We start from the raw sequence: 17,045 nt of genomic DNA, 5'->3' as shown, positions 1-17,045 counted from the left end.
CAGAAAAACTAAAATATTCAACTGCTTTTAAAAATCAAATAAAATATTGTTTTTTAGCTTTGTAGTTTTTAAAAATTAAAAGCATTAATACAATAACAGTTTAAAAACTTCTAAAAGCTATAAACAAAGCCTAAACGCAAACTATGAATCTAAGAGTCTAAAAAATATATAGTAGTTTTTTCAAGATAATAGTACTTTAATTTTTGTTTTTAAACACTAATTAACTTATTTGTAATTCATGAAGTCAAAAAGATATTTTTATACATCTGAATTTTAACTTTTGGTTACTGATAAAATTGAAATCATTTTTGACAAGTTTATAATAAGTAAAACATACAAAATGTTTAGATACTTCTAAAATTATTTAGTAAAAATAAACATTAACATATTACAAATACTCATTAGAACTTAATCTTCTGTTATAAAAACTATTAAGAACAAATGACTTTTAATTTTCTTTGAAATTAGATTTGTTTACAACAAACAATTTATTAAAATAATGACACAAATACTTAAAATACACAAATTCAGTCTAAGTAAAGTAAGAGCCTATTTGTTGAGTGGATTCGGATATAAATACCCAATTTATTTATTTGTTTTCTTAACCACAACTTTTTTTTCTTTCCGGATTTTTTTCATTCTTTTGACTGCTTTCCTGCAAAAATAAAACTTTTTTATTTCTTTCTCGCAAAAAAAAAAAATTTTAATAAAATGTTTAATCCTATCTCCGCGAGAAAGAAAGAAAAAGTTTTATTTTCACAAAAATAAGAGATCTTTTTAAATTTAAACAAAAAAGCAGAGATAGGTGTAAATTAATTTTATTCATTACAACGTATATAGCAAAAAAATAATCTAACACAAAACATTTACAAACAACATAAATAATTACTAAACGTACAAAAAAACAATCAAATATTATAAATTACAATCTTATTTGTAGTAAGCAGATAGCTTTTGGTGTTTATGTTTAAATATTTACCAATAAAACTCTATAATAAAAATTTGTATCATGGTTCCGATCAAATACACATGGAGTCATAAATAATCATTTCAAAAGCTAGCAATTAGTAAAAACTTTTATTAATTAACATTTCAAGTACCGACATTTAGTAACATAAGTTTTAAATATAAAAACTTTAAAACTTTAAGGGTATCAAGTAATTAGTAGCTTATATTTAGTTAAAAAGCATTTAAACACTTTGAAGAATAAACTTTTTAAAGATCGAGATAAATAACTTTTCTAATATAAGATATATCTGTTAAATATTTAAGTATTTTTTTATGTAAAACAAACATGTGTTGGTTGCTCTAATAAAATATGATATTTTTAAATTTATATAAAATTATCTTTATAATTCTCTTTCAAATTGAAACAACTACATTTCGCTCCAAATTAATTAATATTTTTTTTTTTAATTTATGATCAACTTTGAATATTTTGCTAACAAAAGCAACATAGCATTGCTAAACTAAAAACAATCATCATAAAATTTATCCAAATATTTTTCTTTTAACTTTGTTTAGGAATCCTTCATCCTCCTTCTTGGGCTCCTCATCTTTGAAGTCCTTGAGATCTTCTTCTTTCTTCAAACTTTCCTGTTTTTCTTCGGTGACCGGCTCAACTATGGGCTCTTCTTTTGTCTCGGCTGGTTTTTTGGATTAATTTTAAATAAAAGCAGAAAATATTACAAACTAAATTCCAAGCAAGCTAGAAAAATGTTTGATGATAATTTGAAATGACTAAAAACAAGGTTCTCAAGTTTTAACTTTTAATCAATATAACTGTTTTATAATGCTTTGTCAGGAGCAGTATTATTGAAAAAAAATAATGTAACTGCTTTTGTTGTTTTTTTAAATACAAAACAATGAAATTTAGACAAAATATTTCTGGTTATTCAGTTCTTGATCAAAATTAAGAAAGCACGCATGTTTTGATATACGAGCAAAAACAGCTTTTAAAAGTTCAATCAACTTTTATATAACCTCCTGAATCAACAAAACATTAAAAATATTAAAATTTAATTATTATTTTAAACAAACTTTTAGGGGGTTCTTGGTAGTATTTAGCAGAATCAATATCTTTTTCTCCTATGTTCATAGCGATTCCGTAGAGCATTTGTAAGTGGTGAGGAGTCATATTTCTAATAAAAAATATACATATTAAGTTAATTGTACGTAATAAATATTAATAGCAATTCCGTATAGCATTTGCAAATAATAAAACTACGAGATCAAACAAATAATTAAACTTTAATATCGGTCAAATTTAACTTTTGACTTTCAAATCTTAAAAAAATGTTAAAGAACCAATTAATCACAAATGTAAGATTTCTTTTAATGAAGTAAACAATTACCTTGGAGATTTAACTTTAACATGTACATAATGATCACCGTATCCCCAAGAATTCATTTTTTTAATTCCCTTGTTTCTGAATGTAAATCTCTGGTGGGAATTTGTTCCGGCTGGTACCTATTAAAATAAATATGTGTTCATAAATAAAATACATAAATATAATTATGAAGAATAGTGGCCCTCTAGTTTTTGTGAAATTTCTACCACGCTCTCGGAGTTTCTTCCAGGTTTTTTGAATTACACGTTTTTGGGTTTTTTCTTTATACTTTTAGTTTAAAGTTAAACTTTATGTAGTAAAACTGTGTTAAATAGTATTACAACATTGAAAAGATACTGTAAAGCTACTCTAAATGTGATTTTTAATGAAAAAAAAAATTGACAATGACATTTTTTTTTGTGATATATTTTTCGTGTCAGATCAAAATTTTATTACTCTTTAGAAATTTTTTTCAAAATTCAAGGTTTTTTCTCAGAATTTCTCAAAATCCAGGTTTTTTAGCCTAAACTATCAAGTTCCAGGTTTTGTGGCCACCCTGAAAATAACAATTATAGGACTACCACTATTTAAAAAAACTTAATTGTTTAGAACAACAAGAATATTGACTTATTTGTTTATACTTATATTTTGCATAAATACGTTTTGTAAATTGATTTAGTGCAATCTAATTTAAGTAGTATAAAAAATTTGTTAGCATTCTGATTACATGCATTTAAATATTAAAAAATTCTGTACTAGTAAAATATCAAAAAATTCTGTACTAGTAAAAAAATAAAAAATTCTGTACTAGTGCAATCTTAAAAAAAAACATTTGTTTTCAGTATCAAAGAAAGTTGTTTCCTAAAATAACATACAAATCAACTGCCGAAATTGTAAAATTCAATCTAAAATTTTGTATCAAAAATTTTTACATCTCCTTTAACATAGTGATCATTTACAGTTACATTTTTTCAATCAAAATTTTACAAAGTTATAGAAGCAAATGAAAAAGAAAAAAGTTTATGAAACTTATGTTTGTGTATTATAAACCAGTAGTTTGCACATTAATAATTTTCAAAACTAATACGAAGTATTTAACAAGCTTTTCTTTTCAAAAACTCGGTTAACATTCAATCAACTGAAACTGAATGTTCAAAGTAAAAGTTTGTTTTGTGTATTATATCAAATTTATATTCCAAAACTATTTCTTTTCAACTTTTATCAAACTAATTACAACAGTAGTTTTTAACTTTAAACAAACAAATAAACACACACACACAAATCGACTTACTACTAATTCTTGGTCTCACTTATGGTAGTTAATAATGCTAGATTATCTCAAAAGTTAAATAATTTTTTTTAATTCTATAAAAACTGATTTGTAGTTTGTACTTTGAGCTTTTATATAAAATCCAATGTTATTTTTAGTAAATTAAAAATGTTGGACTCCCTATGCTCTTAACATAATGAATAATCTTATACTCACTACTAATTCCATATATACTACTAATTCCACTAATAAACACATATCAACTTATTACTAATTCTTAATAACTACTAGTTAACAATGTTAAACAAACACAATAAATCATATCAACTTACCACTAATTCCTGGTCCCCATGTACACCTGGTATCCTGACAGTGGCTCCCAATGCGGCCTGAAATATGGAAACTTCCAGGTCTGAGTGGACATCTGAGCCCTGGCGTCTGAAGATCTTTGATGGGAGAACCTGCGTGAAAATATTGTATAATATTTTATCTTGACATTTAAATAACTATATACAGAAAGCACCTAGGTTTTATTTGTTTTAATTAAATACTTGTTAGTAGTTATAGGTGTGATTTATTAGTTTCTAAACACAAGTTTAACACCTTTAAAATTTTAAAATTTATTTAAAATGAACTGCTCTGAAAGCATAAAATAAAAAATAAAATGGTTATAGATGTAAATGTATTCAACATTGTAAGTGTATAGACTACTTTTTAATAGTTGCTTACATAAAAATTTTAATAGACTTCTTAAAGGTAAAATTAATTAACTTTTAGCTTTTAATGTGTTTTATATAAAGTTTATTTGTTTATACTTCCAGATATATCTAAGTCTATTATAGTTCAAAGTTAAGAATAAACAAAAAAAACTATAAATAAATTTATATGATAATCACAACATTTTAAATAAAGTAATGAAAGGAGTTCAACATAATGCCTAAAGAATAATAAAAATTAAAGTGTATTTGTAAATTTATTTTAACAAACTACATAGCAACTAACAGATTAAATATGAACATAAAGAGCTTGCAATCATAAGAGCATATGAAACATTTTGTTTATGTAGTTTTTGATTTAAAATTACAGCAAGCTAACAATTCAATATCACTTATTATTTAAAAATGATAGGGTGAAAAATATAGTATAATATTTATAAAAAGAATAAAATTTAAACCATTTTAATTAAAGTTTTATGTAACCAAGTTTGTTTTCGTTCATTTTAATTTGAAGAATAGCTTTTTATAGTACTCATGTTTGAGATTTTTAAATTTTGATGTATATTTTTAAACATACAATAAAAAACTTTATATTTGAAAATTTTTAAAAGAAAAATTATTTCAATAAGTTTAAGTTAAATTGGAGTGGTTTGTAAAAAATTGTATATTTACTGTTTCTTTTATAAAACATACCACAATTTATTATACGTCTATCATAGACTAGCTTAACAAATGAAACAATTCAATTTACTAATTTAATTCTTAGAATTCTATTATATTACTACTTAAAACAGACCATCTTGTTTATAATAAATACTTATGACAGATATTTCAAGAAAATAATTATAAATAATTTTTGATTTAATTTATAAAACTACCGAAAAATAAAAAAAAAATAAACATAAAAACTTGTATTAATTACTCTACTCCCTAAACACACCGTATTTTGTTTTTAATTATCTTCAACTCAACTGTAAGTTTGTTAGCTTCATAAGTTATGAAAATAAAAATATACCTTTATATTTATTCATTGAACAAAATCTATAGATTTTATTATTTACATAAATATAGTTCAATTTACTTTAGCGTGAAATAGTATATATCAAATGTAAATAGTAAACATAACAGTTTAAAGTTTGCCCGGGCAAAATAAGAATTAGTAGTTTTACTTGTTAATTTTTTTTCTGAGGAACGATTGGTATCTTTACTGAGTAAAATACTAAAGGATAGAGCTAGAGTTGTTTACAGTTTATAAAAACTCTAAACCTGATAACTTTTAAATGTAAAAAACTCAATTAAACACAAAAAATTTCAAAATAATTAAAAAATATTATTACAGGGTTGCCACTCGTTTTTTCAATATTTTTTCCAGGTTTTCCAAATTTCTTCCAGGTTTTTAAAAGAACACATTTTTGGGTCTATTTTTAGTTTTAAGCTAATTTCTATAAGAGAAACTGTGTTAAATAGTATAAAAATATTGAAAAGATACTGTAAAGTTACTTTAAATTTGTTTTTAGATAAAAAAAAAGTTTGATGATTAATGATAAAGAATCTTAATTATATGATAGATTTTTTGTATCAAATCAAAATTTTACTACTAAAAATGTTAAAACTATTGAAAATTCCAAGTTTTTCCAGGTTATTTTAGCCTAAATTGTCAAATTCCAGGTATTTCCAGGTAAAGTGGCAACCCTGTTATTAGTTATTATTCAAACTAATCCTGAAAACTATAAAAACTTCTATGGAATAACTTACATTATTAACTAACTACTTTACCATTATATACTTATATCATCTATATTGTATTATTCACACAAAAGATTAAAATAAAAAATTAAAATGTATTTAAAATAAGATAATTATTATAATATTCAACTTACCCTGAAAGTAATAAAAACTTCTCTGGGTCCAACTTGCATTCTAACTGTTTGTTTGTCTTCGATACCTAATTTTTTATTCAAGTTAGCTCATTTACATATGCATATTATTTTTTAAAGTTGAAAATGGTATTTTATTAATTTTAACTTTCATTTAAACTGTTCGTTTATCTACAGGAAATAAAAAATACATAAACTTGACTTCGTTTAAGACTGTACAATAAATGTACGTGTTTTATTTTCTGAGATAGCAAACTTAATTAACTAATGAAATAAATAACCACTATTTTAACAATTTATATAGTTCAAACCTTTAAATTATACATAATGTTTTATCTTATTTAGCTATAAGTTTTAATATTGAGTAATAAAAAAAGTATATGTAATCTTGCATATGACACATTAAATTTACAGTAGGGAATTGTAATTGTTCAGAATCAACCGTTTTAATTAGTTTGTATGTCTTAATATTTATATACAACTTATTTTATCATCTTACCAGCTGGCACGGGAACTGTGACATTTTTCTTCTGTTTGACTTGCCCCTTACCCCTGCATTCCTGACACGGAGTTGTGATAAGTTTGCCGGTTCCACCGCATTTTCTACATGTGGACCGCATCACAAATGGACCGGTTGCTATTTGTTCCTGTGAAGTTATATAACTTTTATTGTATCTTGCATTTCCCAGTTCAAAATAAAAAAGAGATTTTGATTGTACTCAAACTAGTAATCTAATTTATAAAATTAAAACAAAAAAGATAGTTTACTTATAATTTTACAAAAAAGATATCAGTATACTAATACTATATACATATAACACAAAGTTAGCCTGAGTTAGTTAGAGTTTGTAAAAGTATAGAAAAAATTTCAATATCAACCGTAAATAACCAAAAATATTACAAAAGTTTAAAATTGTATAATTTTAAGGAAAAACTTTAGTCGTAAAAACTAGCCAGAGATTTGTAAATACTTCAAACTATCTTGAATTATCCTGAGGTAGCCTATAAACGTAGCAACCAAGCTATAGTAAATTACTGTTGGCATCTCTTACCTTTACAATACTCACTTTAGACCCTGGTTCAACAACGAATGTTTACTATATTATATTATTTTATATTATATATATATATATATATATATATATATATATTATAAACCTACTTATACTTATACACATTTCTCCTTACCTGTCCAGTTCCACCGCAGTAACCACAAACTGAAACTTTGGTCCCCGGTTCCGCACCGCTGCCTCCACAGCGCCCACAAGTGTCCATCATTTCAATCTGGATTTTCTTGTTGACGCCCTTGGCTGCTTCGTTGAACGTTAGATCGAGGTGGACCTGTGAAATATGATAATGATCAGTTATACAGATAATATATAGGGTAATTTAAAATATACGGATAACACACTGTTATATAGTTCTACTGGAGTGTGTTGTGTAAATTATCAATCTAGATAATTATTTTAATATTATCTATTTAAGATTTCAATATGTATATTCTTGTCAACGCCTTTTTAAACGTTTAATCGAGGTGGACTTGTATAAATTGATTGTTACAAGTTTAGTGATAGTAACCCGCAAAATTAAAAACAAATTTAGTTACATAATGAAGTGTATATTTGTTGAGTATAAATGCTTGATTAGTTTATTTACATTTATTTATTTTAATTTTTCTTGAGAACTTCATCAAAATGAAGGACCCTGAAAAACAAACTAATGGATTAGTAGAAACAATATTCTTTTATTTAAGTTAATACTAATAGAACACGTTGCTTTTTTCTTTGGCTGCCCTATTAAACGTCTAAGTCTAAGAGAAACTAAAAGAATTAGGTTGAATAAAAACAAATATATTTTTTGTTTTTTTATTTCTTGGTTATCTTTTTTTGAAAGGTGAAAGTGCAAACTTTTGTTTAGCTTTAGTTTGAAATCAACTTTTAAAGTCGCCCCTTTGCAGTTAATTGTGAAACTTGGTCATATTAGTTTGTAATTTTTATTGGTATAAACATATTTGTTTAGAAGATACTTTATGTTAGCTCTCTATATACATATTTGATAAATATTATCAGGTATACACCTAGTTGATTGATGTTGAAGTACAAACTAAGTAATAAAATAAAGTTTTGTTTTCAATATCAAAAGAATTAAAATAAATTTAAAATTATAGTGAAGTAATAAACATAGTATATAAAGTTTTAAATATAACCATTAATTTAGGAAGCATAATTAGTAATGAAATACTTAATAAATTATTAAACAGAAATACAAAAAAAATTCAAACTTTAAAACGATCAATACTATATAAAGCAATATGTTACTACGTAATATGAGTAATATACTTAAATGCATTTACAAAAAACTTGATTTGACTAGCTAAGTGTAAACATTAAAAAAAATAATTTTTATGTAATAAACTATTAAATAACTAATTATTTAATTACTTTTTTCAAACCCAATGTTCTGTAAACATAAAATAAAATAAACTTGAATCTTATTAACTATTATTTAAATTTTTATTCATAACTTAATTATTTTTGTACAGAAAATTGAAATTATTTTTAAACAATCTTCACTTAGCTATGAATGATTTATAATTCTATTGTTCTTAAGTACTAAAAATATTATTGTGAAGAATTATTGATAGTTTATTGAAAAAAAAGTTTTGCAAATACTAAAATAATTAGATTTAATGGAACTAAAAAAATTTAAAGATTTAATCTAATTTTGTAATTTATTTAATGCAAATACATTACAGCCATAAAATATGAACTTGATTATTACTGTTATTATAATATATTATTACTGCTTGATATACTTTATTGTAACATATAAAACATACATAACCTGTCTTGCCAAAAATAAAATTCTTTATGACTATAAAATTTACAATTGAAATGTGCTTTTTAACAAACATATATAGTTACACTACTTTAAAAACAGTTAACTTTTTAAATATTATAAAAGCTTATTAAAACATAAATTTTTTTTATAAAAATATTTATTTTTTAGTTTTATTTTAACTGAACATAAACATACTTGATGGCGTAAAAACATATTTTTTATAAAACCATGATTAAACAACAAAAGTATTTGCTAACTTAAACTTAATAATATTATCATGTAGTATATATAACATCACTATATAGAAAAATAATTGGCAATTTTAAATTAAAAGTGATAAATGAACAAAACAAAAATTTTAAAACAGCTTGTATAACTATCATGTAAGAACTATTGTATTTAAAAATTTTCATAAACATAGCTTATTTCTTACAATTGCAGCAGACTTTAAGTATCAAAACAATTGAACTTTGCAAAATTTTAAAATAAAAACAAAACCATAAACAATTTAATTACTTATTTATTGGAAGTTCATAGTAAAATGTACGTCACTACAATACAATAACGAAAAAGTGTGCCTTGAATTAAAACTCTCCTATATCAAATTATTCATAATGCCCCATTTAATAAACAGATTACGGGATTTAAGTCATATTTATCAACAATTTAATATTTTTATTGTCCTATTAAACGATAATAAAATTATGACTCAAACTAATAACTCGAGCCAAAAACTTATTAAAAAATATTCAGATAGCGAATGTCTGCATTGGAAAGGAAAATAATAGTGCTAACCAAAGTTTAAAGTTTGAGCTTTGAACTAAACTATCTTATTATAAACAAATTTTATTGCCCCTTTTAATATACATGTTTACGGATTATCATTCTTAACTATTGACCACTAAATATTTATATTGTCTTATTAAAAGATGATTCAAACAAATAACTCGTGCCAAAAACTTATTAAAAAATAATCTGACACTTAATAAACACATTAAGAAAAATTATTGCAGTATTTGAAAAAAAAAATGAAATAATCAAATAAATTATACATAAAACTATTATAAATAAACTTTAGATTGGTTATTTTATTATTTACGTCACAATGGCAGCTGTATTAGAAGTTACACCTGCTAGAGTTTAAGTTCAATCACGTGCTTTGTAAAAAGTTATCAAAAAAAAAAAAGGATTTGAGTAAGTATTGCGTAGTTGGGTTTATTTTTAACTTGGCAAATTTCACTGTTTTCAGAAAATTTTATAACCTTTTGTAACTTTTTTCGAAGATTAAGATTTTGTTTCTATGAATAAAAGTGACTGATAGAAACTTTAAATTATAAGTTCGACCTAATATAAAAGATAATAAAATACTTTTAATTACTTAAAATATTTAATGTTTATTTTTATCAAAACATATTTAACTGTAGTATTTCAATTTCCTTTAGAAAATTCACAACTTATTTGTTATTTATTCATACAGACTTTATATATAGATTTATTATATAAAAAGTTCAAACTTTTATTATAACTTATATATAATATATATTATATATTATATTATAAGTTATAACTTTTTTTCGAGTACAATGGCTTTAAAAAATTAGCAATTTATTATTTCTTGATAGTTTTATTCTACAGTTTAAACTAATATAGTAAATTTAGTTTAGAAACAAAATAAAGATAAAAATCATAAGTTAAACATATAAAAACTTTGCTAATATGTTTTCTTCTTATTTTACCTAATAACAAAATCTAGATCTTTTGTTTAATTTTTTTTTTTAAAAACCTTTTTTAATTACTTTTTTTTTTTAAATATTAAGGCCAAGAAATAAAAAAATTAAAACTTAGTCATAAACAAGCAAAAAAACTAGTTAAATATATTTTTTGAAAAATAAAACTATATTTATTCTATTGTATTCTAATTTCAAAGTATCAAATATTTCAAATCAACCATGTTTTTTTAAACTTATTTAAACAACATGTATCATATTAAAAAATAAAAATTAAATTATTTTTTAAAATGCTACAAATATATGCTTTTGTAATCTTTTCTAACTTACATCAACCTATTAAGTGGTTTGAAGTATAAACAAATTTAAATAAAAAATCACTTATTGTTTGGGTTCATATTTCATGTAGTTCTTGGTTAACACGCTCTATTACCATACTATATACTTGACTGTTAATACATTATACTTAATCAACTCACTTCCAAATGTGCATATTCCTGGTAAACTTAAAATGGGTTCCCACCCCTTTTACACCCCATAATATATAAACATTATTTCATATACATAATTTATCATAAAATATTCAACTTATTTACCTCAAACAGAACATGTGTTCAAAATAATAATATATTTCAATTAATTCTACAAAAAATACTTATATATTAACCTCCAAAGGTGCATATTCTTCAAAAGGTAATCTTCAAAAGGGTTCCCTCCATTATATGTAACATGATATGTTATTAATAAATTTTATTAAAATGTTCTGTAGTGGTACATATTCGAAAGCAAAACCCTACATTATGATCCCCACAATATATAACATATTGTACTGTTTGATATTTAAACTAACTTCAAGTGGCGCGTATTCCTGATAATCTTCAAAAGGGTTTCCTCCCCTCTGTCCTCCCATAATATATAATATACCTTACTATATTTAATTTATATCACTAACTTCAAGTGGCGCATATTCCTGGTAATCTTCAAAAGGGTTCCCTCCCCTCTGTCCCCCCATGCCCTGGCCTCCTTGCTCGAACTGCTCGAATATCTTCTTGAAAAGATCCTCCGGGTTCACTGATTGCCCTCCGCCGAATCCGCCCCATTGAGCACCGCCACCGCCTCCTGAAAATAATTGAAAAAAAAATATTTTACGTGAACATTACAATTAGTGATGTACCGGACTCACTATCCGGGTCCGGGTCCGGCCGGATATTGCCATTTTTGTCTGATATCCGGATCCGGCCGGATTCTAATTTGAAAAAAAAGTCCGGACCCGGTTCCGGCCGGACTTTAATTTGAAAAAAAAGTCCGGGTCCGGTTCCGGCCGGATTCTAATTTGAAAAAAAAGTCCGGATCCGGGTCCGGCCGGATCCTAACAGAGATCCGGCCGGACCCGGTCTAGTTAGTAAAAAAGAGCATACTGAAAAGTATTTTTTCAAAAACAAACCCTGTGTAAATTAATAAGAGTCATTTTCGTCAGTTAAAATTAAACACCTACCGTGATTGGCTCATTTTGTACACATGACTAATTTACATTTGTTTACATTTAAACTATGAAATAAACATTTCATGAAATGCAACTCTTTACATATGTTGTAAAATTGAAAACTTTGGAATGAATACTTGCATTATTTATTGTTTAAAGTTGAGCTCAGAGAATATTTAGAGTTAATACGGTTGAATGTACGAGCCAATAAGAATCATCTGACGAAATGTTTTAAACTAAATACTGATGCAACAAAACATCAGAACATGACAGGCAGTTTATATGTAATCAGTTAGTTAGTTTGTTGTGTAGCTTGAAGCAACAAAATATCTTGAACTTTTTTGTGAATGCTTATTTTAAGTAGTGTTTTGTTTTAAAAGTGAATATTTCATCAAGTGTTTAATTGTTTAAATATTTAATACAGGTTTGTAGTTTAATAGTTTATTAAAAATTTTTCAGTTTCTTGTTTACTAATAGTTTAATTTAATTTTAGTTTTTTGTTTTAAGTCTTTTGATATAGATTTAAATAGCTTCCAGTTTTTAAAGTGTTACCAAAGTAATTAATAATTTTGTATATGCTAGTATTTCTTGTTGTGTTTTATATAAAAGATTCATCACTCAAAACTGTCGTGTCTGATTATAGAAAGTAGTCTCAGTTATAATTTAGTATTTGTTAGATATTAATAAAATAAGGTAGTATTTAAATATGATGGGTAGTACTAATAAGTTAAGTGTACCACAATCAGTCAACAACTTTACTACCAAATTGTCAACCTTTGATAGCTGTTTTACTGATTATTAGATTAAAGTATTTTTTTCAGTTTTTAAAATCTCTTTCTGACTCAGGCTTATTTATACTCATTCTAACTAGTTTTATTGACTTAAACAGTGGCAACCTTGCTAATTTGAAATTTTTTGGTAATTTTAGAAAATCTTGGACTACCTCAGGCTAGTTTAGTTTTATATAAAAACTCAGGCTAGTTTTCTTTTAGATTTGAATGAGTTTGAGCTGATCCAGTTTCAAATATTTAGTAATTTTCTAGTGTATTTTGTTTAAGAACTTGATTTCAGATTTTTAATTGTAAATAACACCTAAATTTGTAATTCTTGTGGCTAGCTGTTCTACTTATTATTAGATTAAAGTTCTTTTTTTTAAGTTTTTAAAAACCTCATTCTGACTTAGGCTAGTATATTATAGTGATGTACCGCACTCACTATCCGGGTCCGGCCGGATATTGCCATTTTTGTCTGATATCCGGATCCGGCCGGATTCTAATTTGAAAAATAAGTCCGGATCCAGTTCTGGCCGGACTTTAATTTGAAAAAAAAGTCCGGATCTGGTTCCGGCCGGATTCTAATTTGAAAAAAAAGTCCGGATCCGGGTCCGGCCGGACCCGAAATTGTGGGTCCGGTACATCACTAATTACAATAGAAAATGTAGTAACTGCCGTACATCATAGTATATACAGGGTTGCCATTCATTTTTTTCCAAATTTTGTCCAGGTTTTCCAAATCTTTTCTAGGTTTTTAAAAGTAAACATGTTTAAGTCTATTTTTAGTTTAAACTTAAGTTTAAGGTAAGAAATTGTGTTAAATAGTATAAAAACATTGAAAAGATACTCTTAGGCTATTTTAACTGTGTTTTTAATAAAAAACTTTTGATGATGACAAAAAATGTTTGTCTTTATGATAGAATTTTAGAGTCAAATTGAAATTTTACAACTTAACATGTTAAAATTGTTAAAAATTCCAGGTTTTTTTAGCAACTTTGTTCAAAGTTCCAGTTTTTTTTTTTTTAATTTATCGAATTCCAGGTTTTTCCAGGTAAAGTGGCAACCCTGTAGATATACTTCAGTTAATAGGTATTGTAAAAAATATATTTTTCATTTTAAATTTTCAAATCTACTTGTTTATTAGCTTGGTATCCAGCGGATCCTAACATGTCATATTCCTTAAGGGCATAGGGGGTAAATATTTTTTTTGAAATATAATCTTATTTTATATAGTTTTTACTAAGCTTTAAGATGCTTTTTACAGATTTTAAAAATTCAAAATCTGTAAATGCCGTTTTAGTTTGCGCCTCCCATAAGGAACCTATTGTTGCCTCCGACTTTGACTGGTTATATCTCAAAAATTATTTTGAATTTTTCAAATCTGTAAAAAGCATTTTGTAGCTTTTAGTAAAAACTACATGAAATAAAATAAAATTTCAGAAAAAGGTGTTAATATGCCCTTAAATAACAACTACATACAAACATATTACTTAAATATTCATTCAAAATTGCTTTATACCTCCTTGTTGATTAGCTTGGTAACCTGCAGATCCTAACATGTCATATTCCTGACGTTTTCTTTGATCTCCTAAAACCTGAAATATATTTTACATAAAAATATTAATATGCAGAAAACTGAGTTTTGACTATTACTTTTTATAAAGCTTTTCAATATAAGCTTCAGCAACTAAACTCATTTAAATTTATTTTAGTTTTAAGTTATTTACTTATTGTTATTATATTTATACTATTCATTAATATCAAATGTACCTCATAAGCTTCAGCAACTTCTGTGAACTTTTGAGCTGCAGCTTTATCCCCTTTGTTTTTATCAGGATGGTATTTCTTTGCTAACTGTTTGAAGAAATTGATTTTAATATATAATTTAATTTTGTATATTTTTATACTATAGGATAAGGAATTATAGCACAGAAAAAATTATATTACATTATGAGAGATAGAGAATATAAGGTATCATTTTTAATGTTTACCAAATCTCTGTGTCTACTTGGATTGTATTTTTTTCTAACTGTTTATAAAAATAGTGTTTTAAGGTTTTTTAATTTAATACTATTTACTATTTAAAGTTTTTTAAAGTCTGTGTTAAACTACTTAGTTATAGTAAATTAGTTTAAATTGGTTTTTCTAAATTAAGTAAAACAATTCAACTGGCTTTACTACAAATAAACTAGTTTAAATTTTTATTGAAGAATTTATTAGTGTTATGTTATATTTAATTAATGCTAAGTTTACCTTTAGATTATTTTTCAACTAAAACCACAAACTACACTTTAATAAAGTTTATTTTACAACTCTATTAGCTTTAATCAAAAGTTTTACAAAGTTTAATGACCAAAGAACAATATGCTTGAAAGCTCTTAATTTATTCACCCGCTTTTAATAATACTTAGCAATCAGTTTTTAATTTTGATAAAACAGATATTTCGCTTTTAATATGCTAATTTTTCACTTTAGCTATGAACACTTATAATTTTTTGTGTATAATTTAAAAAAATAAAAAAATCACAAGGTTGGCACTGGTGTTTAGGAAATTTCTTCCAGGTTTTTGAAAGTACACATTTTTAAGTCTATTTTTAGTTTAAAGTTAAAAACTGGTTTATATAGTATAACAATGTTGAAAATATACTGTAAAGCTATTTTAAATTTGTTTTTTAATTAAAATAACTTTGTGATAAAAATATATTATTTATATGATAGGTTTTATGTCAAATGAAAAATTTACTTCTTAAAATGTAAAAGTTGATTAAAAATCCTTTTTGTTTCCAAAATTTCTTCAAGTCCAGGTTTTTTTAGCCTAAATTGTAAAGTTCCAGGTTTTTAGGCAACCCATATTCTTAGCAAAATTTACAAAATTGGATCAGATTATTCCTATGTAAGGCTTAGCTAAAAAAAATACAGTTATATTTACTAAAATAGAAGTAAATTTTCAAATTACATACTTGAATATATGCTTTCTTGATATCTTTCTTGTCTGCATTCTTAGAAACACCAAGTGTTTTGTAGAAGTCTTTGTTGGCAAGCAAATTGTTGGAAGTGTGGAAACACCTCCTACTGTCATAACATTTGTTACTGCAAAACTGTGACACTCCACAAAATTTCAGCGATTTTGACAGGATTGCTGGAAAAACCATTATTAATTAACATTTTGTTTGAAGTTTAAACTTAAGTTAAGCTTTTTACATATTTAATATAAATTGATTGCCATACATAGGTAGAGGTCAGAAAAAGAAGAATTGTATACTCCACAAAATTTTGAAATAAATGCTGGGTAAAATTTACTTGTAGAAAGATAAGTTTTGTTTTTGTTTGAAATTTAAAACCTAAAAAATAGCCACTCAGCCCTTTTTAATAATATGAATAAAATTTCATAACATAATCTTTTCAAAAATTATCTTAAAAAAAGCTTTTAAAATTTAAAATGAATGTACTCTAAAGTTTGTTTGTTTTTCAATAGAAATAACTGGGTTAAACAAAAAGATATAAAAAAATTATTAAAACTTAACAACAATTCTTTTCAGTTGTTGATATATTAAATAATTATTTGACTGAATTAAAATAAATAAGCAATATAATATAAAATAAAGTGCTTGATACATTTTTTCAATAGTTCACAATTAAAAACAATATTAAAATAAGAAAAAACAACTAACTTTTACTGTTTTGTGTGTGGAGGAGACATTTATTGACTTTTACCAAGCCTGAACTGTGTATTTTCAACAATTTTGTAAAATAATTCATCTTTTTAATTGCAGTTTTTTGTTATTAACATTTGTACTAATTTATAAATTATCTAAGGATTCTGTTCACAATAAAAATGTTTTGTTTATATTTATTTAATATTTATTAAAATCTATTAGTAAGATTTGATTGTAGACAAACTCAAATTTGTATCAAGCACAATTAATTGGTGTTTATTGGTAAGAGTTTTAGAATGTCATCTTGTATTTTTAGTCAATACTGTTTAATAAAATCATGTTTTGAACTAAAATTCTATTAGGATTAAAATT

At 24.8% G+C, this 17,045-nt stretch overlaps 1 protein-coding gene across 2 annotated transcripts; it reads right to left on the bottom strand.

Annotated features, from left to right (window-relative positions):
• Positions 1–464: 464 nt before the first annotated feature.
• LOC145830172 (dnaJ homolog subfamily A member 3, mitochondrial-like) lies at positions 465–16,833 on the bottom strand. 2 transcript variants are annotated; one of them, XM_082938074.1, is made up of 13 exons: positions 16,689–16,833; positions 15,978–16,156; positions 14,788–14,871; positions 14,537–14,612; positions 11,714–11,880; positions 7,382–7,534; positions 6,693–6,840; positions 6,197–6,261; positions 3,933–4,061; positions 2,355–2,470; positions 2,041–2,141; positions 1,516–1,646; positions 465–655 (listed from the first exon to the last, which is right to left on the bottom strand). In XM_082938074.1, the coding sequence occupies exons 1-13, from the start codon at positions 16,774–16,776 to the stop codon at positions 602–604; spliced, it is 1,491 nt and encodes a 496-aa protein (XP_082794200.1). In that variant the 5' UTR covers positions 16,777–16,833; the 3' UTR covers positions 465–601. The 2 variants fall into 2 exon arrangements, with proteins under 2 accessions (XP_082794200.1, XP_082794201.1); XM_082938075.1 differs by lacking the exon at positions 1,516–1,646.
• Between the last annotated feature and the right edge of the window lie 212 nt (positions 16,834–17,045).

Source organism: Thalia democratica, chromosome 2 (assembly GCF_965202585.1).
Source record: "Thalia democratica chromosome 2, ktThaDemo2.hap1.1, whole genome shotgun sequence".
NCBI lineage: Eukaryota > Metazoa > Chordata > Thaliacea > Salpida > Salpidae > Thalia > Thalia democratica.
The sequence above is the reverse complement of the archived record's forward strand: the minus strand, read 5'-3'. Positions and strand labels throughout refer to the sequence as shown.

Coding starts and splice junctions, on each gene's coding strand:
- LOC145830172 (XM_082938074.1), bottom strand. CDS start 16,776: ATGAATTATTTTACAAAATTGTTGAAAATACACAGTTCAGGCTTGGTA. Junction 14,613..14,787: donor AAGTTGCTGAAGCTTATGAG/GTACATTTGATA, acceptor AATATATTTCAG/GTTTTAGGAGATCAAAGAAA. Junction 2,142..2,354: donor GTTAAAGTTAAATCTCCAAG/GTAATTGTTTAC, acceptor ATTTTTTATTAG/AAATATGACTCCTCACCACT.